This window comes from Camelus ferus, chromosome 2 (genome assembly GCF_009834535.1).
Source record: "Camelus ferus isolate YT-003-E chromosome 2, BCGSAC_Cfer_1.0, whole genome shotgun sequence".
Classification (NCBI taxonomy): domain Eukaryota; kingdom Metazoa; phylum Chordata; class Mammalia; order Artiodactyla; family Camelidae; genus Camelus; species Camelus ferus.
The window spans coordinates 3964961-3990186 of NC_045697.1; the positions used below are offsets into that span (position 1 = coordinate 3964961).

Genomic DNA, 25226 nt, shown 5'->3' on the forward strand with positions numbered 1-25226 from the left:
GCCAGCTCTGCACTTGGCCTATGATAGTGTTCTCTAACAGCAGGGCTATTAATTTTAAAAAGATTGCATTGCGGCACTGCGGCAGAAAGCTAACTACTCAATGTACGTGGGGAACTGAATTAGAAAAATTACCATCAAAGTAATGATTCAGGCGGAAGCCACCTATGGATGGCAAAGTCAGTCTCTCCGCACAGGTCAGTTGATAACTACACAGAGAAATGTGTGGCTTTACGGTGCAGAAACCTGGCTGCCACCATCTGAACCGAAGTCAGCGTCGCCAAGAATGAATCAGATCCTCAATAAAAAAAAAAAAATTTTTTTTTAAAAATGAATGAATCAGACTGACGTAGTGTGCTGTCCACTGCGATGCACAGAAAAGAAACTCATCGCTTGTGTAATGTTACTGCCATAAATGCATAAGTTGACTCTAAACAGGAAGAAACATCAGACAAACTCAAAATAAGGGATGTTTTGCAAAATAACTGGCCTATATTCTTCTAAAGTGTCAACAGTGTCAAAAGTGTCAGTGAGACGCAAAGGAAAGATGAGGAACGATTCTAGATTAGAAGAAATTAAAGAGATGTGACACTGAATGAAGTCAATGCACGATCCTTGATGAGAGAAGAAGTCAAAATGGAGGAAGTCATTGGGACAAGAGACAAAAACCAAACACTGATGGAACGTCAGATAATAATGTGCACTGTTCATTTCCTGAACTTTATAATTGTACTATGGCTATCTGAGAGAAAGTCTCATCTTAAGAAAAAAATATGATTTATTTAGGAGAAACAGGCAACAAAAGGAGAGGAGAGAAATAGAGCAAAAGTGAAAAAATACTGGCAATTGCTGACTGAGTGAAATTCTTTGTCCTATTCTTCTGATGTATGAAATTATTTCACAAAAGAAGTTTAAAAAAGTTTTTAAGATGAATATATGATTCCTGCCCATAAGGATCTTATAAACTACTGGGAAAGATAATACATTCTAACAAGTGTAATGAAGGGCTCTACAGTAGAAATGCAATCAAGTTTGGAAGAAGACACTGTTTTCATTGGGAACTGTCACAAGGAGATTCACAGAGAAAGGTGACCTGGGCCTTGAAGGATAGGCTAGAAAAGTAGTTTATATTTACATTAAAAATGACATATAATGAATTCTTGATTTATCTGAAATACAGTTACCAGAGTATTGTAATCTTGATCCAAATAAAAAGAATTTGTGGAAATAAAACCACTGTGACCCAATCATAATACCTGCATATTGGAAGGCAATTGTTCTCCAGAACCACGCAGTCATTTGCCGATGCCACCATTGCATTTACAACCCTGCCCAAATCAGAAGTCTACACATAACTGTTTGTTATTCAGCCTCAACCAAGGCCAGGGCCTCCTGAGCTGTACGTACTTCCTACCCAATTATCCCAAGCGGCGAAGACCAAAGTACAAAACCTGCTTCTTAGAATTCAAGAGCTGTGTGTGTGTTTCTTTTAACCAAAACTAGGAAAAGCCACGAATTCAACGTGGCCGATAAGGCCAGTACTTGAAGCAATGGCCTTACTATTAGCCATTTGCAAGTCAAGGTTAGACTAACTTAAGGACTGAGGGTTAAGATGTGAGGAAACAGACACCTGAAGTGGGAGCAATTTGGCTTCCAACCGAGGGGCGAAGCCACCATAACTCTGATCCAGGGATCAGGAAAGGTGGTGAGCATAACCGTTAGCTGGAGTCTGAATCACAGAGGGTAAGCTCAGACCCTCCCTTGGCTGTATGTCCTGACTACTCTTGGGGGGACACAGTGAGCACATCCTCGTCCACCAGTGGTAAAGTTATGCAGGGGCTAACTCACCCTTAGCTCAGCTCCTATGAAAACAGTTGTTATCTTCAATTTGACCTTCCCCATCAGCGTGGGACTCGGCACTCTGCTACCCTGGGCTGAGGGGAAAAGTACTTTAGGGGCCTTCTATTTCCCTGTGGATTCTCCTTGTAACTCTAGACATGTTCTGTTTTCACTAAGCTTTATCTGTCCTGTGTCCTAAAAGACAAATCAGAACTTTGGAGGGAGGATCAAACACAGCTGGGCACCGGTAGCTGCCAAGACCCCTCACCCCACCCCCTACAGCTAGTAGAGAAACCGATTCTCATCAGACAAGTGTAGAACTACAATCTTAACAGGAGGCCTACGTTTCAGCCCTTTTGCAACGACCTAAAGCACCCAGCATATAAATTTCTTGTGCCAACAAATCTATTGGTGTTGATGAAGTATTAAAGGCTGATATTTTAAAATACAATTAAAAGAAATGAGAAGTCTTATTAGAATCCAACTAAAATACTATTCATTTCCTATAAGTACATGTTTTTAACTGAAGTACATGATTTTTGAGTTACGAGAATTATCTTCCTCAACTCTGGAAATAAAAACTTCTTCCATGTTGGCAGATTTAACATTTCACTTGCCCCTGAAGGAAAGATGATGGAAAATAACAGACCTCTGGTAATACGGACCACCAAAATAGCACATTTTCTGATTATGAGGTTTTAAGTCAACCCCCTCAAAACCATACCTGATCCAATTCTCACCAGCCAGAGCAATAAGCAACCTGGAAGCAGGGAAAATGTGAATGTGTCCAGCCAGAAAGGATGAGAAACACCAGCAGGGAAATATCCTCTGCACAACTGCCAGGTGACAAATGGTAAGCGTGCTGAGAGCCCCAATGTATTTACAGGGCTCTGCGGCTTCTCTGTGGTTTGGAAGGGCAAAGCCAGTTTCTTCTGTGAATGAAACTTTGTTCCTGCTTTCAGTGTTAGTAACAATGGTTTAAAACAACAACAACAAAAACTGCCCACAGAAAACTTTTATCTGAAATTTCTACCCAGAGGTCACCCAGATCCCATTCATCCAGTGTTGAGGACTCTGCTCCCTCTGGCAAGCCTGACTTTCAGCAGCTCCTCTTGGAGAGGGAGCCTGAAGTTGAGATCTTTTCAAGAACCTAGATTTGGTTGCTTTCTTTACTTTAAACTCAGCATCTCGGCAGGTCAAATGTATAATCGCCAATTTAAAGTTACGTGCTTTACCATTTTAAGTCTGCTGATTTGAAACACACACTTTGATTAATAAGCAGTTTATCATCACTCTTGCAGATAAAATGAAATATTAAACTTCAGAATGTTAAGAAGTGTAACAGACACAGTGATTATGACGTGTGATTTTCCTCAGCAGCAGCAGCCCCGTTTGGAGCAGCGCTACTCAGAGGCGGCTGGTGATCACACAAGTACCGTCTATGTAGTCAATACTGAGAAAGTCTCAGAGAAGATGACTGAAATAAACAGTGTGCTTGTGACACAGCTCATTCACATCACTGACAGCTTAAGTTCATGGACCACAGCCATCTGCAACCCTGTTGTAGAGTATGAAAGCACTCTCTGAAGAAAAATGCAGACATGTAGACACAATCATGAATTCTCACAAAACATTTAACATGTGTAAATACCTGTTCCTGCAGGTCGTAGTCATAGCTGTCATGCAGCAGAAGACTGAGGACATAGCGAGTGTAGATCATGGCATCAATGCCACATTTCTCTAGCTCTTGTCCTAGCCAGGTCTGCACTGGACCCAAAGCATGAAGCAGAGACATTTCAGAAGCAGGTACAGGGCCTGGAGAAGAGCCTGAGGAGCTTCCAGATGGTAAACCACCCACGACAACAGTACAGACAGGGCGCATGAACTTAGGTTGCTGACATCCTTAAAAGCGGGAGCATTTTCTGCAGTTGATGTTCTGTTGGTATCTGGAGGGGATTTTCACTCCAGTAAAAAGGAGAGATGCTGAACATCTAGGATGAGCATTTATTTTTGCTAGCAGTCAGCCATCTAGAACTGAATCTCCATCTTTAGGCATGACCAATGACTCAGCATCCTGATAGCAACACACATGTAGATGTGATTTTCTACTTTAGTTTCACATTGAGGCCTAATGTAAGTTTTCAGCAGAACCTGTAAAGACAAGAGAGAAAAAAGGTATGCCTTATGTATAGATATAATTAAATTATTGATCTTCTGAAAAAATCCAAATGAACTGTTTTCTCTTTATTAAAATACCTTTGGTATCTTAGAATGCTGATTTTTTTAAAACTCTGCTAAGCTATGACTCACGTGTATCATAGAAGCCATCCTCTCAAAGTGTACAATCCAGCAGCTTTCACTGTGTATACAACGTTGTGCAGCCACAGTAACAGTTCCAGAACATTTCCCAAAACATTCTCTCCTAAAAGAAACCCCATCTCCACTGGCGGCGCCCTTCCCACGCCCAGCCCCCGGCAACCACTCACCTGCGGTCTGCCTCCACAGACCTGCCTATTCTGAAAGCTTCATATAAATACAATCCTACAATAGGTGGAAAAAACTCTGATTTTTTTTTTTTACTATAATCTTTGACATTTTAAGCTAAGTGACATTTTAAACTTTTAAAAGCTTAATATAATTTAAAACTGAGGAAAATCCAGAAACGTGTGCTCGGCGCTGTGCTGGACTGTGCTGATGTTCACCTGGCTGCATCTCAAGAGACTGAACTAGCAAAATCTTCCCTGCTCTGCTAAAAGAACTTACCTGGTAACAAATCATTAGTTCATTTTTAAGTATAACAGAAATAAGCAGTAATTTCACTGAAACACTGGTAAAAATAATTAGTCCCCTAAATTCAAGTTTTACATAGGTAATCAGTTATTTTGTATGGCTAAAAACTCTGGACTGCTCATCATCTATTTCATAAAAATTAAGGTGAAACATGGACTTGTCTTATAGCTCTGCCATGCTGTAGTATTATATATCTATTGTCATTTTTTTCTTGTATGTATCTGGGTTGACGTTCCGATTACTTGTGATAGATGCCATTCTTAATTTAATAGCTTTTCCTGCTAAATAAACATGCTTTCAATATGTCAAACTAATCTAATAATGGCCTTATTAAATCATAATCTTCTTTATGCTAGAGTTCTGATTAATCTATACCACCAGAACACGAAAACTAACAGTGATTCCTAAATCTCACAGAATCAGCTTTTGCATGAATTTTAGCAGAGGACCATCAAAAATGACTTTTTAAAAAGTATTAATAATTATTTTTAGTAAAAGCGGCAAGTCAGAAAGATACTTTTCACCAAAGATTTAAGACTCAGTTTCTTGCATTTTCCCTAGAACTACCTACTAAATTTTACATACATTAAATATAAAGAAAATGTTTATTAAACCCACCACAGGACCAAGTTACTAGATTAATGTATCATTAACATATATCCTGCTACTTTCTAAAATCTTCTCTATCACACTATCTTTTCTGAATTATGAAAATCAGATAAACTGAAGCAAAAATTTTCTATAATTTTTACTCGCTGAAAATTTCCAACTGACTTGCAAAATTAAAACCCTTTCCATAAATTCTTTGGTGTGTTTGGATCTCAGGATGCCAGACAGATCAACAATTAAATAATACATTTAATGCTGGGGACATCACTTGAAGCAAGGTGACAAGCTGGTACTCATTCAATGAAGATCCACCAAGACAATGAGGAGACTTGAAGCAACGGCCAAAAGAACTACGTGAGAGTCTAAGGCAGCTGGAGTTCACAGGAGAAAGTACCAGAGAGGAGAGAGCTGCACAGAGAAAGAACACCAGAGGTCTGCAAAGGGTTGCTCTTAAGCATTCAGCAGAGTGTTAATCAGGGCTTGCATGTGAGGAACCAGCCAAGGCACAGGAAAGGATCACCGTAAAGGAAAGCAGGGAACAGGACCTGAGGCTCAGCATGGCTGGACGGTGCCTGCTTCCCAGCAGCCAGACTGGAAACCCCCCAAACCAGGACACACAAGGCAGAGCACTCAAAAGGTCTGCTCTTAGTGTTGAGGAAGAGCTAGCTCTATACCAAACACTGCTCCTGTTCGCCTGACAAATCTTAAAAGTAAGGCCCTAAAGAATCAAACTGTTTCCAAGCAATTTCACTATGGTCCCAGAACAACGCTCAAGAAATTTATAGGAATACAAAACTATCTACCACATAAAATTCCTAATGTTTGGCATTCAATCAAAAATTAGCAGGTATGCAAAGAAGTGAGATATGAAGGGAGTGGAAATGAAAAAAAAATTAATTGAAACCAATCCAAAATTGACACAAAAGTTAGAATTAGCAGGAAAAGACTTTAAAACAGTTATTATGACTACATTCATGTTTGAAAAGTAGAGAATGAAAGATATAAAATCAAGTATTTAAAGATGAAAACCACAATGTCTGAGATTAAAAATATAGGATTGTGATTAATGGCAGATTAGACATGTGAGTAGAAAAGACCACTGAATCTTAAAACCACAAACACACACACTACATAAAATCAAATAGAAGAATTTTTAAAAATTAACAATGTTTCAGTGATCTGTGTGATAACTTTAAGAAATCTAACATGTAACTGAAAGAAAGAAGGGGACAGAAAAAAAAAATCTGAAAGAATAATGCCAAAATTTTTCCAAAATTGATGAAAACTAAAACACAGAGGTCCAAGAAATTCACTGAATTTAAGCACCAGAAACATGTAGAAATCAACACCTGGACACACCATTAAAAAAAACCCTATTTAAACCAGTGATAAACAGGAAAATCTCAAAGTCACCAGAGAAAAAAGAAACATTAGGTAAAACAGAATCAAAATAAGGATGACATCAGCTTTCTTGTTGGAAACAATGCAAATGAGAAGATAATGGGGCCAAAACTTTACTGAAAAAAAAAAAAAAAACAACCACCACCCTGTCAACTGAGAAGTCTATACTCATTAAAAACACATTTCAAAATGAAGGTGAAACAAACTTTTTCAGACGTGAGAAAGCTGAAAGAATTCACCACCAGCAAACTTGCCCTAAAGGAAATGTTAAAGGAAGTCCTTTAAGCAGAAGGAAAATGATACCAGAACAAAGTGAGAATCCTCACAAAGGTACAAAGAGCACCAGAAACAGCAACTGCATTTTTCTTGTTATTTACGTAACTTTAAGGTAATCGAGTATTGAAACAAAACAACAGTGTATTCTGAGAGTTGTAACATATATACGGCAACAACAGCATTAAAGACCAGGAGTGAGAAAATGCACCACTACTAGAATGGGTTCTAACGTATTACACGAAATGGTATCTCTTGAAGACTACGATAAGATAACTGTTAATACTCATAATAAATTTAAAAGGTCTAAAGAACCAGTTAAAAGGCAGAGATGGTCATAATGGATTTTAAAACACTAAGACCCAATTATAAAAAAATATATTAAAAATTCTACATTAAAGGCACAAGGAGGTTAAAAGGATGGAAATAGAGATACCATGCCAACACCAACAAAAAAAAGCCAGAGTGTCTACATTAATATTTGACACGGTAAGTTTCAGAGCAGAGAGTAACAGATAAAGAAGGTCATTTCATAATGATAAAGGGGTCAATCCATCAAGAGGACAAAACAGTCCTATATATTGTATACCTAGTAGCAGAGTTCCAAAATACACGAATAAAAACTGATAGAACTGCAAGGCGAAGAAGACAACTTCACAATTTTACTAGGAGATGTTAATACCCCTTTCTCAACCACTGAAAGAAGCAGAAGTCAGAAAATCAGGAAAGCCTTCCATAGAAGATTCAAGCAACATTATCAACCAACTTGACCTAAAATAGACTATATTCTGGGTCACAGAAAAAGTTGCAACAAATTTTAAAGGATTCAAGTTGTATAAAGTATATTCTCTCACCACCTGGAATTAAATCATAAATTAGTAACAGAAAGATGTCTGGAAAATCTCCCAAATATTTGAGAAATAAAAAACGTATTTCTACATAACAAATATGGCAAACACGGAATCAAAGGAGAAATTAGAAAGTATTTTGAATTGAATGAAAATAAAAATACAACATATCAATATTTTTAGGTTGCCACTAAAGCAGTATTTAGGGGAAAATTTACAGCACAAAGAGCCTATATTAGAAAAGGTCTCAAATCAATGACCTGAGTTTTCATCTTAATAAACTAGAAAAGGAAGAGCAAATGAAACCTAAGCTAAGCAAAAAAAAGGGAAATAAAAGATCAGAGCAGGAGGGAGGGTATAGCTCAGTGGTAGAGCACATGCTTTGCAGGCATGAGGTCATGGGTTCGATCCCCAGTACCTCTGTTAAACAAAAAGGAAATAAATAAGTAAATCTAGTTATCCCCCGCCCCACACACAAAAGATCAGGGCAGAAATCAATGAAATAGAAAATGAAAAAACAATGAAACCAAAAGCTGGTTCTTTTACACAACAGAATGGACAAACCTTGAGCCAGACTGTTCAGGAAAGAGAGAAGACAAATTACCAACATCAAGAATGAGAGGTGAGATCACTACAGATTCTACACATACAAAAAAGATAATAAGGGGATACAGGAAAAATTTTACACCAATAAAATATACTTGAATGAAATGGACGAGTTCCTTGTAAACATAAATTACCAAAGTTCACTCAAGAAGAAATAGAATGAATAGCCCTGTATCTATGAAAGGAACTGGGTTTAGTTTAAAACTTCCCTACAAAGAAATCTCCAGGCCCCACTGGCTTCAAAGGTGAATTCTACTGGATATTTTTAAAAAGTAGAATGCCAGTTCTGTACAAACTCTTCCCAAAAACTGAAGAGGAAATATTTCCCAAATCATGTTAGAGGTCAATGTTATGACATCAAAACCAGACTAAGATATTACACGAAAAGAAAACTACAGATCAATATGCCTCATGAATATAGATGAAATGCAAAAAGTCTGAACAAAATTTTAGGGAATTGAAGGAGGAGGTATAGCTCAAGCACTAGAGCACATGCTTAGCATGCATGAGGTCCTGGGTTCAATTTCCAGCGACTCCTCTAAAAATAAGTAAATAAATACACCTAGTTACCTCCCCGCCTCCCTCCGCAAATGAAATAAAATAAAATACATTTTAAAAAATTCTAGGCAATTGAATCCAACAATATACACCAGATCCAGAGAGTACGGAGGTATCAGAAGAATGTCGTTAATAAAATTTATATAATCATCTTTGCCAGAGAACTTCTAAAATACTCGTTTCACCGTGAACAACTTAGTATAAGGCTTTTTTCAATTATTTAAATGCATGAAGGCCTTAAAAATTCACACCATGACCAAACTGGTTCACTGTAAAGACTGATAAATACTGTTGAAGATTTTTATCATGTTTATTTTAAACATGGTATCAATCCAACCACAGGATTCTCTCAGTTGTCATTAAGAGATTTAGCCAAGTGAAAGGGTTCAAGAAGTAGGTGAGAAAAAAAATAGGCAGATAGGCAGACAAATGAAAAATAAAGCAAAACATCGAACCCCCATGATCTCATCAAAGTCAGTTAAAACCGTCCCTTGCATCATTACCCCAATGGAATGCTTGCTGTAACTTGTTCAATAGCTGGAAAAAAAAAAAAAAAGCTGATTCCAAATGATTTTTAAATTGGCCATATCCCTAGAGCTATTAGTGATTAAAATTAGTTTTTACTCTCTATATAGTACAGACTCAGAGGACTGAGGAAAAGGCAGAAAAGCCTGGTATGTCTGGTAGCTTCAGACTACTCTGCAGTCATCTGGGCAGCCAGCACCTGTCAGTGGACACTAATAACGTGGGTCTGAGATAGGAGCACCCCACGCTGGCTTCCTCTTGTATCATGAAGACGGGTCTAAACACTCTTGGAGCTCAAGAGTGTCCATCCTCCTTATGTGAACTTAAACTGTTAGCAGAAGACCCGGGTATAAAGTTCTGGGTCATAACTAAGCTTCCCCTCCCTAAGCTGCAAGCTCTGGTAGAGGGGCGAACATTTGACCAAATTAGACACTCTTTATTTCTAGTTCTGAACTGAAAATTATGTTTAATTTAAACTTATTTCAGGTGGCCAAAACAATTCAGGGATCTGACAAGCACGTGCAAAACCCATTTAACATCCATTTGGCAAGTTTAAGAACAGAGCTGGAAAACTCTTGTCTATTCGCCTTTATATACATTCCAAATGTGAAGTTTAGTCAGTATGAAGTTAAACTGCATTTTAGTTTAAATTCTCTAAAAGAGTTTTAAAGAAAAAGCACCACCGTATATACACGGTATATTCTTTGCTTTGCATCATTTTTTCAATCCTCCCTTCTCCAAAGGATTACGCTGAGAAAAAAGGACCTTCAAATCACCTTGAGCATCCTTCTCCCATGCAAAATTAACCCAAATTATCCTAAAGATTGGGTTGTATTAATGATAATTTAAAAGGTCCAACAATAATACACTTATTTTAAAATTTCTTTTGTATTTTTTACTTTAAATTTTAAATGGTTTCTATTAAAGATACCAAAAAACACATATAGCTAATTAAATGCCCATGGATGCGTGCGCCTTCTTTAATTCACAAAGGAGGATGCAGAGTAGACAGTGCGCCAGCCTAGTGGCCCATAGCATGCAGGCTTCCGTAGTCTGTCCACCGCGGAGTTTTGTGCCCATAACTTCTTGGAGTCTTTGTTTTCGCATCTGTAAAGCAGAATAAATACTTGCTCTCCCTACTTCTCAACTTCTCACAATGCTGTTGCAGCGAGCAAATGAGGAATGCATCTATGTATCGGTGGCCTCTGCATTTCACAAAATGTCATACAAATGGAAAGCAGCATTGTGACAAACTACCCCCCTTAAACGGTTTCTATTTGCTTACTCTTACAGCGTCCCTCAGTAATATGAGTACCTGAAGAAGTTATGTAAAATACACTTTCAGAACAAAAAGTAACTTCCTCACTATCCTTAAAAAAAACAAACAAACAAAAAAAACAGTTAACTATAAAATCACCTTCATTTGTAATAATCTAGTTCCAGTCACACCAAAGCCTTTCCCCTTATTCAGTAGCAGTTTGGTCTCTACTAGATTCACGTATGGCACTGCCAAAGCCCCAAGTGGTGACACGCAGGGGACGAGCCTGGAAACACCACGGACTCCTCTGCTGTTGTTCATGTTCTGGAAGTGCACATCTGCAGCTCGGTCTGCACAGTGAAGCCACACTATCCCCAAACTGTACAGACCCAGGAGCTGAGCACACGCTGGCTTCCTTCTGAGGCCTAGTGTACAATTTCTAGACGTTTGAAGGACTCTATGATTAAAAATAGCCCTGGTGGTGAATGAAAATCATCTCCCAAAGACTGGAGCAACTCTGTGCAGGCTTGGGGATCAACGGAAGCCTCAGGTCTAATATTAATCAGAGCCTGGAAATGAACGTGGTGGAGTGAGCAAAATGTCGGTCGAGCCCTGCTCACTCCCACGACACCCCGGCAGAAGCCCCGTGCCACCCCCCCCCCCCACCCGCCATCTCCAGGGGTCAGGACCCTGGGGCCTGTGACACTTTCAGTCAGACCTGGGACTAGAATAACCAACTGAATTTTAAAAACAAAAGCATTTAATTCTTTAGTCTACATGTGTTTAGAGTGATATAATTAGTCCCAAATGATTTGTCCATTAAGGAGAAAAGAAAACAGATCTAGGTAGTTAAGTAGTTACATAAGTACTTTTCCAACAAATAGCCAGACAAAACATGGTAATCCCACAATCTTTAAATGAGTGATTTAATAACGGAAGGGGTTTTTTTGGAGGGGGGTCAAGGGGGAAACTGAGGAGTAGTTTTGAAGAAGTTCACTGATCTTCCAAAATCTCATCCCTTATGTAACAATGTTCTAAGAAATGTGGCATCTTTTTTATTCCCGTTTGTAACACCACATACATTACTGAAAATAGTTCAGATTACAGCTCTCATTAGTGTTCTTAGCCATTCAGGGTGTAAAAGGAGTGTCTCCCACAAGCTGGAAGAGACACACCCTGTATAGTTAAGTGTCTTCAGTGCTCACGCAGAGCAGATACATGGCAGACTGATTAAGGCACTTCCCTTCCTTTTTTCTAATACATTGTACGTAGTTTTAGGTTTGCTCAAAACTCATAAAAATTACTTCAAAAAGCATAATCTGATACTATGTTTGCGGAATGTTTTCTCAATGTACTTGTGTTACAGCACAACTGATCATAAAGAGCACCTGATAGTAAATAAATCTATCCAGCCAGTTATAATCTGGCTTCTCTGAGCAAAACATAAAACGTGGATCTTGTCGAGAAATACCTGGACAGCTCTGTTCAAGCAACACATTCACTTGTTGAAGCGTTCTTTCAGGCTCAGAGCACTTTTTTCCTGCTCAAATTTATCATATATACTTTTAATATATTACTTTTATTATATATAAAAATTATTCATATTATATAAAAGTATATTATATATACTTATATCATTACAGTATTTTTAATATGAAAATAGAAGGGCACCAACACAATTTCTCTACCCTATTCACTGTTAGTATGTTGGTGGGATTATCGGTGTTTTTTTCCTTTGCATAGAACTTAACATTTTTTATTATTTCAATATGTTAAATAATAATATATACTTTTGTATCCTGCATTTTTCACCTAACATGTCATCCTAGTGCTGATCTAGGGTCTTATTACACTGTCCAACATGATAGACACTTGTCACATGTGGCTACTTAAATTTAAATTAAAAATCAGTTCCTCAGCCACACTAGCCACATTTCAAGTGCTCAACAGCCACATGTATCTTGTGGCTGCTGGGCAAATACAACAAATAGGTCATCTCCATCATCACAGAAGTTCTACTGGACAATGCTGGCTTTCTCTCCAACAAGTGACCATGTTGGGCTAAACAAAGAATCATTAGCTCTTCTCAACAGAGTTCATACACCCTTACTATGTGCCTGCAGACTGTACAGGACACTCTTCCATACACCCAAAAAATGGGGTGCTAATCACAGCTACTATTTTCCCCAGGACCCTAAATTAATACCTTCCAGGCAAACCAGAGCATGTACTCCTGTAACGAGGTAGCTGCACACATACACGTAATCCTTGCCTGTTATTTTATGATCTCAGTGCATCAATTTGGAACACAAAGTGTTACTTATTCCCTTCAGTAGGTGGCCTGGCTAAAGAGGCAATTTACAGCCACAAGAGAAAATCCACAGATAATCTATAACCTAAATGAGAATTCTATCACTAAAGATAGGATCCAGGGCTAAAAGCTGATCATGCATATCTGTTTAGCCGGCATAACCAGAAAACTACATAGAAATGGACAATCAGACCCAGTCTCCTTCCCATCTAGAAGTGTGTCAAGTCCTCGGATATGATTAAGGCTCTGTTTTAAAATAATATAATCAGTAAATCAAGTGTGGGACATGAGTTCCTTCTATGCAAACTGGAAGAACTGCATAATTAATTAAGAAATTCCATTTTTATTGCCAGGTTATCAGAGTAAATTCTTCAGTGACAAATAAAATGAGTTCTTTTCATGAGTGTAGGATTGTTCTTACAGATAAGACTACTACCTGATAGTTAACAGGAGCTAGCAAATGCCTTCATAAATTGCAGGCATATAACAGGCCTGGGTTAATCTATACGTTTAAAAGATAAGGAAGAAAAACAGAACCAACTACATGATGATAAAGTACAGGTGAAAGCACCTAGTTCTCCAGAAAATCAGAAGTACTAAACAGACTTCCATGAAAGCAAACAAATGAGACCTAGATCAAGTGTGTAGTGAGACTGAATAAAAGGAAAGAGCTTTCTGTCCAACCTGGATGAATTCTCCTCTACTGACTGTGCTACTGTCCAATGCTTACAGAAATCAAAGTTCGGGTCAGCTTCTGTGTTCTTAAACTTTCACCAGTTACTAAGGAGATGAACGGCTTATGTAAAGTAACACTGCTTTACTTCTAACTCGTACTTGACTGGAAGTTATCTGATGATTCATACTCATCTGTTAATGCTTTCTGGTTTGAAAAGCCAAACTGCTTTTCACAGATCAAAATTTCTTTGCAGGTTAACACAGTACAGTAACCAATGACGTGTTTAGTTCATCAAGATCTATTACATGTCAGAATTCTTTAGCAGGACTATAAAATGGTAGTTTTCATGCCTTCAAAATAGTCCTTCTGGAGATTTAGAAAAGTGCCCTTTTTTCCCTAGAAGGGGCAAATTTCATGCCACAATTTACAGGATCAAAAAAAAAAAAAAATGCATGAAGCCATTTGGGTTAAAGGGCAGGGGGAAATGTACACACTTACATCTGAAATAAAGAATTAGTGCTCTGGAAAAAGATTAAAAAGCAGCTACCAAATAAAATCCAAAAATCAAAACAAAGTTCATTATCATGAAATTCTAAAAAGCATTTAGAAAAACTGTTGGAAATGTGATAGCACAACTAAATTTTAGAGACCTAAAAACTTCAATTAGGAGAAACAAACTGATCTTCACTCTAAGAAATGCAAATTTTCACAAACCCAAAGCAACCCAAAGCAAGTTTATTTGGAAACAAAAAATTCAAACAAGTAGATTTTTATGATTTGTGAAAATGCACAAAGTTCTAACATGATGAAACCCACGCTGTCAAGGATGAGACATTTTATTAAGTAAAATACTAGACCATTGTGTATTTTTCAAAGTGATGCTTTTGCCTGTCAAAACGTCTGTGCGTGAGAATTCTATAGCTTTCAACTACTCATCTCAAAACTACAAAGTGACTATCTTCTGAGTTTCAATAAGCAGGGGGAAAAATGGCCTGAAATTCTACAACTCACTGGTAAGACAGTGGGTCAATTTTTTTAGTTACTATTAAAACCCATCAGCTAAGTAATGCACATTACAGTTCTCCAAAATGAACCTGGGTAATAAGCAATACTTGGTAATGTTTTAATATTTATCAGTAAGATATCTGATTTGGTATAAAAACGTTATACAGATTATCAGACTCATATTCTACTTACTAGTTAGAATTTTTTAAAAATCAGGATAAAATTCTCTATTTGATTCTGCAAAAACATATACATTTGAGAACTCAGAATAGGTTCCAAGTACGTATTTTCATTTTGCATCCATTTTATATGCTTCAAAGATTAAATCAAGTTTTTAGATGTGACTTTTAAGATAACCATTGTTATAGTTAGTTACAGCACCTAGGAAGCTATTTAAATGAACAGTAATGTCATCATTTAAAAGATAACCTGCTACAGTTTCCCCAAGGTGTATTCTGGGTGATATAAAAATTTATTGTTTTTGTTATAGAACTTGTTCCTTTTGCACAAATTAGGGAAATAGCAGAACTGAAACAAAAGTAGGTTTGTTTATTTTAGGACAGCCTGAAACGTTTTATTATGATACTGTGCATCTGGAACCTCTAGGAAGCAAACAAAGAAGATAGCATTTTCCATACTTGTTAAGGATCCCTTTTGTATTCCTCAGAACACACTTTGGTAAATATAACCTTCTAACCAGAAAGAATTAACATTTTTCCCTAAGGCCCAAGTTATAAGCAAGACATAGATTAGCTAGGATCCTTAAGTTCTGAATTTCCCAAGATTAAAAAGTTAAACTGAAGATATAATTTGCAAACAAGATCATTAAGCGTACCCTCTCTTTTTCTTTTAAATAACCTGCATAAACTGTACAGTTCTATATAGTAAGTCAATCACTATTCCTTTTCTATGGTTATCAGAAGCTTCCAGAATCTCCCTTCTCCCCTGGGTGGGCCACGTTCCTCATTTATTATCTTTGATTACATACACCCGGAAGCTCTTGGCTGATGTATGCATTCTCTGCAACACTGCAAGGGCAGGGTCCACTGTGACGTCCCTCCCTGGTGCACACCATGTGCAGCAGCAGGGCAGGCACCTGAGCACCAAGGAGCCACTGAGATAGCCTTGCATTTGCTCCTGCTTCACACAGCAACCAAGCTATTTTTCAGTGGATCAACAGACAGACATCTGACAATACAATGTGAACAGCAGAGCTGCCACTAACAGTGACCCCAGGGGCTGGTGGAGGGGCAAGCTACATGATTAGTACTTACATTTAACAAACTTCTGCTGGATGTCAAGTATAGTTACTAAAAAAGATTTAGAAATGTTGCCAAATGTAAGTGTACTCTGAGGCATTCCTGAATCTGGGAAACATGCTGAGAAGCCCTACTACACTAGGAGCCCAAGTGACTACTGACCTATGGCATGCTCCCTAGTTCAATGAAATAGGCTTCCTCCTCAAAACGCAAAACATAAGTACTTTAAAGACAGGTTAACCATATTCTTGAAAAATATATTTAAAATAGTATATTCAGCAAAGTATGATACTCAACAAAGGTGATACATTTCGGATTAGAACTTTACACTAATTAAAACCCCTCCCCTCAAAAAACAGACTGAAATGACTATCTGTAGAGTCCACTACAGGTCAAAATTCTTTAAAACTTCACAAATATGTTCAAATCATAAATATTACATTAAGGTAAATGTAAAGGAACAAATAAAGGTAGCAGAAATATACACAGCATGGTTTAGAAAAGCATACAAATAAAGATAGAAGAAAAATTTAACTATACAAACACTAAACATAAAAGTTAACTTTCAAGTTACTCATGTCAAACATAAAATTAATTACTCTTTTCTTATAGATTTTGCTCAAGTCTTCTATCATGTGAAATACTTGATTTGGGGGTTAGTAAAGAATATTCTACTCAAATGAATATGAAATTACACAATTCTAGAACAAAAGAGATTACCATCCCTTGAAACAGTTAATACATTAATCTTATCCAAATGCATTTTCCAGGTGTTACCTAACTACCAGAAATTAGAACTACTGTAGTGATTTCTGCCTAGAGTTGTGTTATAGACCCTTTGAACATTTATGTTTCAACTACTGAATGACCGTGTTAAAGATCTATGTAATTTACGCAAGTGTCAAATACCTACAAATCAATTCTCCTACTTGGACCTCTCAGTCTGATATTTCCAACTACCCAGAGGATATTTCCACTTGAACTTAAGCTAGCTGGGCCTCAGTCTGTACAAGAGCTGCACATATACACACTCATATTTGACTATTATCCTTCCTTCAGTGTTCTCATTCTTTCCTTCCCTGAGATAATGTCAGAACAATTAATTTCATTCTTCTGGGCTCCCTACATCACCAACCTACTGCACCTGGCTCTATACCTGAATCATCACTGTGTATTCTATTATGTTGCAGCAAAATTTCCTTTGTGCCTTTTTGTCCTTGGGGGAGGGGTAAGATGAAGCACAGTGGAGCCAACACTGCCCAGGCCACCTAGAAGGCTAATTAGTGCTCTACCATGACCGTTGCTGGGAAAGAGGCAGGAATCTTGCAAGTCTGAGAAAGAGTTAACTGAAATATAAGGATACCGCCCCAAAGATCTGTGATCTTTACAACAGGAGCAATTGGGGGTTGGGCTGAGACAGTCACCTGAGGGTGAATTTTATGTGTCAACTTGACTGGGCCATGAGCGCCCAGATATTTGGTTAAATGTGATTCTGGGTGTGTCCGTGTGGGTGTTTCTCAATGAGATTAGCCTTTGAATCAGTGGACAGAGCAGAGCAGACTGCACTCCCCAGCATGGGTGAGCCTCACCCAGTCCACTGAAGGCCTGAATAGAATAAAAGCCTGAGTAAGAAAGAATTCTTTCTCTCGGCCTTGTCTTCCAACTGGGACATGGGTCTTCTCCCGCCTTCAGACTTGCACTGGAACTTCACCATCAGCTCTCCTGGATCTCAGACTGAAACTATACCCTCAGCATCCCTGGTTCTGGACTTTCCAGCCTCCATAAGCACATGACCCAATTCCTTACCCCACCACCCTCACCCCAGCCCCAGCCCGTCGGTTCTGTTTCTCTGGAAAAGCCTGCCACAACCACTTCAGGCAAGCAGCCCTGTCTCCTTCAACTGTTTTCTAGAATGCAGCCTGCTAGTGAGATTAGCGTTTGCCTTTATTACAGGTAAAACATCTGTGTGTAGCACTTTTCAGTCATAAAACATAAAAACACAGGAAGTACCACACAACCGAGAACTAACACTTTATATTTATTCGTCCACTCCTCCCCGTCCCATGCCACTGCCTCACCAGCCAGCGGTGGCCACTAACCTGAACTGCGTCATTTGATTTTTTTAAAATAAAACTTGTCACAAATGTACATATGCTTAAATGATAAGCATGTTGTTCAGCTGTACTTCTTGAGCTCTATAAAATGCTATTACGATGTATATAATCTTCTGGGACTTTCTTTTACTCAGCCATTATGTTTACTCAGCAGTACGTTTCCAAAATTCACTAGTGCTGTATGCAGTTTATTCACCTTTACTCATTTTATAATACTCCATTATATAAATGCCATTTTATTCAATCTCCTGTCAATGAACATCTAAACTGTTTCCAATATTCTGCCGCTATAAACACAGCAGCTACGAACAGTCTTGTATTTGGCTCTCAGTACACATCTCTCCTGAGTACGCAACCAGAAATGAGACTGGCAAGTTACAGGATACCCAATGGTGAACTGTGGGAAATAATTTTACATTATCTTACAAAGTGGTCATACCAGTATCACACTCCAATCAGCAACGCACGTAAGTTACTGTTTAATCCACATATGAACACACAGTACTCAGAGACATGAATTTTTGTCAATGTGGTGAATGTTAAAAAAACCTTATTAGATTTAATTTGCATTTCTCTTACCATTGATGATGAGCACCTTTTCACAGATTTATTGGCTGTTTCCTCTTCTCTGAACTACTTGTGCGCAGTTTTTACTCATTTTTCTGTTAGACTGTTCCTTTTTTATGAACTTCTAGACATTCCTCACACATGGACCTTAATCCCGTGTCAGTTATATATACAGTAACTTTTTTTCCCAGTGTGTGGCCCATCATTTTATTTCATGCTATCTTTTGATAAAAATGTTTAACTTTAATATGCTGAGTTTATTCATCTTTTCTTTAATTGCTGGCACTTTGTGTCTCAAGACTTTGCTCATCAAAATGCGGGGCATGGGCCAGCAGCTTTAGCATCTCCCAGGAATTGGTTAGAAGTGTAGACTCTCAGGCCCCCTGAATCAGAATCCACATTTTACCAAGTTCCCCAGATGACAAATATACTTCAAAGTTTGAGAACATTCTCTTCAGATATCGTTCCTTACCTAAAGGTCAGAAAGATACCTGTATTTTCTTCTAAAAGGTTTCAAGTTTCTCTTCTCACACCTGTGGCAGGCTCAATCTGTTTCCAACTATCCTTTTCCTCCCCTTACCATCCTCTTACTCAGCCATTCCCTGTTGTCGTCATGGGATGGACATCCCCGCAGGACCAGTACATGCCCCTGCACCATTCCCCATGATTGGTTTGGCCAAGAGACTGCAGTGGATGTGACAAACAGAAGCTTCAAAAGTGACCACGTGATTCAGCCTGGCCTCTTCTGGTAACACAGGAACAGCATGTCCCAAGTGGGGAAGCCTCTTCAGCACAGGTCCCAGAGCGAGATGACACCTAGAACAGAGCCACAGCAGTGGATCGGCAGCAGCCAGTGTGCGATCTGAGCCAGGAAAAATGCCTGGCATTTAAGCCACTGAGATTTGGGGTTTAGGTCATCAAAGCACAATTTCATAGAATCCAATAAAATATCCAAGTCCTTATTCACCTACAACTTACCTATACCTAGAATTAGAGAAGCAGACTGTGAAGAGGGCATCTGATCCCATCTTTCCCAAACAGAAAACCAACTGTCCAGTATCACTGATGGATCAGCCCTCCACCCTGATCTGTGACACCCCTTCTCTCCCGCACCAGAGTTCCCTACGACCTCAAGCCTCGTGCTCAATATATTCATCCTGCGCCAACATCACACTTGTCTTCATCACTAGACCTTTACACGAAGTCTTGAGATTCCTCTTCAGGAGTGTCTTCCCATTCTTGGCCCTTTGTTCTTTCTTATCATTTCAGAATCAGACATCACATTCTATGCCAAGCTCTGCTGGGATTTTGATTGGAAATGCATTAAATATACAGAACAATTTGAGGAGAACTGACTGCTTTCTAGTATTGAACACGGGCCATTTCTCCATTTATTTGGGTCTCCTTTTATGTCTTTCAAAAAAGTTTTGATTTTCAACACACAGACTGTGGCTGTTAGATTTATTCCCGGATACTAGGTTACAGGTTCTCTTAGGTCTTCTACACAGGCATTGTCTGCACATGACCAGAGTCCTGCGTCCCAGCAGCCCAAGCCCAGCACTGCTGTCCTCTTACTGTGCGGGCTGGCCTCCAGGAGCGCGGTGAGAAGTGGCATCAGTGGGGCGTCCTTTGTCTTGTACCAGATTACACAGGAACCATTTCCACACTTCCTCACTAAGACTGATGTCTCTTGGTTTTCTGTAGACATTCTTTTTATTAGTCAAGACTATTTCCTTCTGCTTGACGTTTGCTAAGAGCATAGACAGAGCTCAGTCACCTATACCTAGAACTAGTGAACAAAGACACTTTCTTCACTATAACCTAAGTGTGGTTTTCTTCCAGCAACAGCAGAAGCAGCTTTGTTTACTGTATCCTTACTACCTAAGTGTTCCCTTTTTACAGATGACGAAACTGAAACTTAGAAAATTAATTTCCTCAAACAGCAAGAAAAGAGGAAGAGCTGGGATTTGAAAGCAGACTGAGCTAACTCCAGAGTCAAGCTCTTCACTACTATAGACCATTTGACAACAATCACAACCACACAGAAGGAGCTTTCTGGTCCTAAAAGGAATGACTTTAGCAGTAATGGTCTGCATCTAACTATGGCTTTCTAGGAATTACATTCTGCTTTAAGGTAGTCCCAATTTGACCACGGATTCCTTCAAATCATCAAAGCAGGGCCAACAGGGGAAAGAAAGAGGTAGGATTAAATGAACTAAGAATTTGAAATTTAGAGTCAAAAGGTTTCAAATTTTTGAGAATGAGCTATTGCTCCAAAGACCTTAATGCCACTGATAAATATTTGGAAACATGCCAACAGATGGCTAAAGAACACCAAGGAAGTTTCAACCTAACCAAGAGAACAGCAGGTTAGCACAGAAGTTTAAGAAGACCAGTAGGTTTAATCTGGGAAAGAAAAGCCAAACGCGCCCTGTGACTGTTCACAGCCCCCTCTGCCGCACACGTCTACACGCCCCCTACACGGGGCGAGGGCTGAGGGCGGTCACAGAGAAGAGGGAACAGGCTTACCTTGTATTTCTCCACAAGGTCAATCAATGAATCGAGTCAAATCAATCAAAAATTTTCTAAGAAAAATACTGTCCAACTGCAGCAGACACTTACGTGCCACCCAGACCGCCAACTGAAGGCTGCGCTGCCGGCTGCGGGAAGCGCTGAGTCAGCCCTCGGGGGCTGCCTCAGCTGCAGAGAGCTGGCCCGTCCTGCCCTCTCCCAGGAGTCACCTCCAGTGACTGATGAGAGAATACACGTTCTAGTCTAGGTTAGTCAAGGGCTAGACTAGGTTAGTCAAGGGCTAGTCTAGCTGCATAGTCTCCACGGGTGGGCTAAGGCTGTGGCTGGGCCTGCATGGCAGCCCAGCTCCTCCCTTCTGCGGGTGTGGACCCCTGGGGTACTTGTTAATCAACATTCTGCATGCTAAACTGCCTGCAGCTGCTTTCCACAGGCCCCACCTACCAAAGGACCCATAAAGGACCTGATGCCCCATCGGATTCACATGCCCCTTAAATGTATTTATCAGAAACCACCACCATTTGGCATACCTTTACTTTGTGCAAGACACAAAGCAGCTTAATCTGGAAGGCAATGGTGGCATGCTGTCTAGTAATTTTAAAGCCAAGAGAGTGTGATTTCAACACATGCATGAAATGATCCTCCTCATACATCATTGCTCTGCAGAAAAAACAGAATTCACAGTTCTACTCTACTGAAACCCTGTGTTTTATGTTTAGGAACACGGATATGCTAACCAAAGTTCTAGGCATAGCCATCACTTTCAATTAGTAACTCCTTTCCATTCTCTTACAACCACTACTTATATTCATTTTCAGTCTACCTCTCTTCAGGCCATAATCCAATGAATCATGTTCTTATAAGATGGAAATTTGGACAGAGACACACAGAGGATGCCACATCAAGACAGAGGCAGAGACTGGACTGATCTGTCTATAAATCAAGAAATGCCAAAGACAAATAACTACCAGAAACTAGGAGAGAGACACAGACTCAGAACCTCCAGAAGGAATCAACCTTGCCAACATCAAGACTGCAGACTTTTCTGGCCTCCAGAACTGAGAGACAATGTTTGTTGTTCTAAGCCACTCAGTTTGCAGGACTTTACTCCAGCAGCCCTAGGAAACAATACAGCACTTCCCACCCGATGTATGATTGAAACTGCATTTATTCTTGAACAGCTTTTATCTTGGTAAAAAGTATACAGGGCTGTGACAGTGAGGAGACAGAAAAGGCTAGTTTTGGCATCAGAAGCGTGCCATCTCTACGCTCAGAGAAAGAGCACCTAATCTAGTGTTGTTCAAACCTTTCTCAAGATGGTAGAACCCAATACTATACCAGAAACAGGTTAAAACGGCACAGGTGAGGGGGCAACTGCCCAAACACCCATCTTCCTGTCATTCCACCTCCTGCCTCCTGCCATAAGTATCCAGGCTCTCTAGAATTCTTTTATCCACCCATTTTTCATTCATTCATTCAATAAATATTTGAGCATCTACTCTGTGCCAGACAGTGCTTTCACAGCATGAAAAAAACAGCTAAGTCAAACCTCATTTTGTGGATTAAGAAACTTACAATGTATTCAGGGTCCCAAGGTGAGTCAAGACCAGGGCCATCGTGGGCCTAGGTCCGAAGCTGGTGCCCTTCCTGTCACACCACTCACCCCTCATCTAACCTGTAGATGTGCTGTCATGATTTTCAAGGATCAAAGCAAAGCCTTTTTACTGTGCATTCAGCATATCCTTCTTAATCAAAGTTTCTGGTTGAGCCATTACTGTTCACTGTCCCCACATGTCCACAGGCATTTTGAAAAGCTGACAGACCTGATGCCTGAGCCAGAGGGAAAGTGAGACCAACCCTACCCAACTGCAGCCACCGCAGTATGCTACCTGAGCCTTTTCAAGGTGATGGTCTGCCTGCCCTGGCAAGGACTGAGTACGTTCCACTAAGGAGTCTCGTTTCCATGACGGCTTCCACCACATGGCTAGGGGAAAAACTTATAAACACTGTTCTTAGATGTACAAGTGTGTTCTTTATGGAACTGGGAGAATAAAATGCGGGGGGGGGGGGGAGATGATAACGTCTAAGGGGAAAAACATTTGCCCAATACACCTATTGAGATAATAAAAATGAGGCCCACGAGCTGCACCGGAAGGTCCTCAGACCACCCACTGGCAGTGGAGGGCCAAGCCTGTGCTGCAATCCGGAGCTCCGAGCAGTGATCAGGACCGAAGTGGATGGGGGTGCCAAACCACAGGGACTAAGGGAACCAAATGAAAACCACATGATCAGTTTAGATAGCGGATGGTAACATTGTAGCTAGGTCCACTCTAGGGCCTTAGTGAACATTAAAAGGTAACCTATGGAGCTTAGAAATGGAAAAAGGAAGGTAAGATACTCTCACAGTAGTTTCATCAAGGGAAGGTTGCAGGATGAAAGAAAGCCCGGAGAGCAAGGCTCCGAGGTCAGTCACTTGCCTGCATTGACTGTGTCCAATCTTCTAAACGTGGGCTTCTTCCTATTGCCGGGCTGATTCCGCGGAGAGGCTACATTACATCTCCTGCTGAACAGACTGCTTTCTTGTCCTGATGACACTCACTTAAAAAAAAACAAACAGTACAGGGAAAGATCCCGATCTCACAAACCACCTCCAAGAGGCAAGCCCATCCATGACCTGGTGCTCAGGCCTCCCTGCTCTCTAGTACTTTCGTTTACTCAAGTTCTAGAGAAACTAGTGAAGCTCACTTGCCTGGAGACCACAGCTGTTATCATCCGCAATCACGCCGCCTTCATCGGCCCCTCCACCCCGGGCTCCTCCTCCTGCCCTAACTCTGCACACTCAGTCCTTGGACTTGTCTGTTTACATTCACTTCTTCCATCGGCATCACCCAACAGAAAACTTGGGTCACACCTCTGTAATTTAAAATTTTCTAGTAGCCATATTATACATTAATACTATATTTTATACAACTCAAAAGATCCAAAATGTTATCACTCCAAATAGAATCCCGGTAAAAGATTACTGAGCTATTTTACTTCCTTTTTTTCTCATACTAAGTCTTTGAAATTCAGTATGTATTTGATGTTACAGAACATCTCAAGCCAAACCAGTTACATTTCATGTGCTCAAAAGCCACATGCAGCTCATGGCTACCTTACTAAACAGCACAGTCCTAGATGGTCTCCAGCTCCATGATTTTAAATACATCTATGTAGAGATTACTCCAACTTTCTCTTTACTCTGCTTCCCTCTTGTGAACCCCAAAATCCTAGAGCCATCAAGCTACTAGACAGTTAGGTGTCTAATTGGCATTTCAATTTATGTCTAAAAAACAAATCTCTGGGGGTGGGAAAGGATAAGTTGGGAGTTTGAGATCTGCAGGCACTACTATACATAAAACAAATAGCAACAATAAGTTTATACTGTATAGCACAAGGAACTATGTCCAATATCTTATAGTAACCTATAATGAAAAAGAACATGAAACGAGTATGTATGAGTTTATGTGTGATTGAAACATGCTGTACACCAGAAACTAACACATTGTAAACTGACTAGAGTTCAATAAATAAAAATAAATAAAATGAAATAAAATAAAAACCTCTGAATTCTCACCACAATCCTTGCCATGACCTTCCCAATGATGGGCAAGGGCAAGTCCATGTTTCCACTGCTCAAGCCAAAATCTCTGGCATCATCCTTGACTCCCCCCCTTCCGCTCACAATCCATACCTAGCCCACCACAAACCCTCTTATTTCTGCCTTCACAACGATCCCCCACCGGGGTCTTTCACCTGTTCTGCCCTCTCCCTGAACAGGGCTCTGCTCCTCAGGTATCTCCACATCTTTCCCCCATCCTTCCCCCAGGTCTCAGCTCAAAGTGTCATCTTACCAGAAAGCCCTTCCCTGTCCACCCTAAACAGCACAACACCCTTACGTTCTACTTTATTTTTCCTCTCAGCACAAAATTTTCACTCGGCATGTGTATCCATTTCCTTACTCGCACTGTCAGTCTCTCCCCAACCCCGGCCAAGGCAGGACAGTATGGTGGCCACGAAGT

The 25226-nt window shown here is 39.8% G+C and overlaps 1 protein-coding gene and 1 non-coding gene across 7 annotated transcripts in view; one reads left to right on the forward strand and one right to left on the reverse strand.

Annotated features, from left to right (window-relative positions):
* KIAA0232 (KIAA0232 ortholog) overlaps positions 1-25226 on the reverse strand; it is an 83012-nt gene that overhangs the window by 48735 nt on the left and 9051 nt on the right. For all 6 annotated transcript variants that reach the window (XM_032493601.1, XM_032493608.1, XM_032493619.1 and 3 more), the window contains exon 2: positions 3488-3987. In XM_032493601.1, coding sequence (XP_032349492.1) covers positions 3488-3718 — 231 coding nt within the window. In that variant the 5' untranslated portion in view covers positions 3719-3987. The remainder of the gene's footprint in view (positions 1-3487; positions 3988-25226) is intronic.
* Positions 8109-8180, forward strand: TRNAA-UGC. Its single transcript has one exon. It is a non-coding gene; the product is annotated as a tRNA-Ala (tRNA).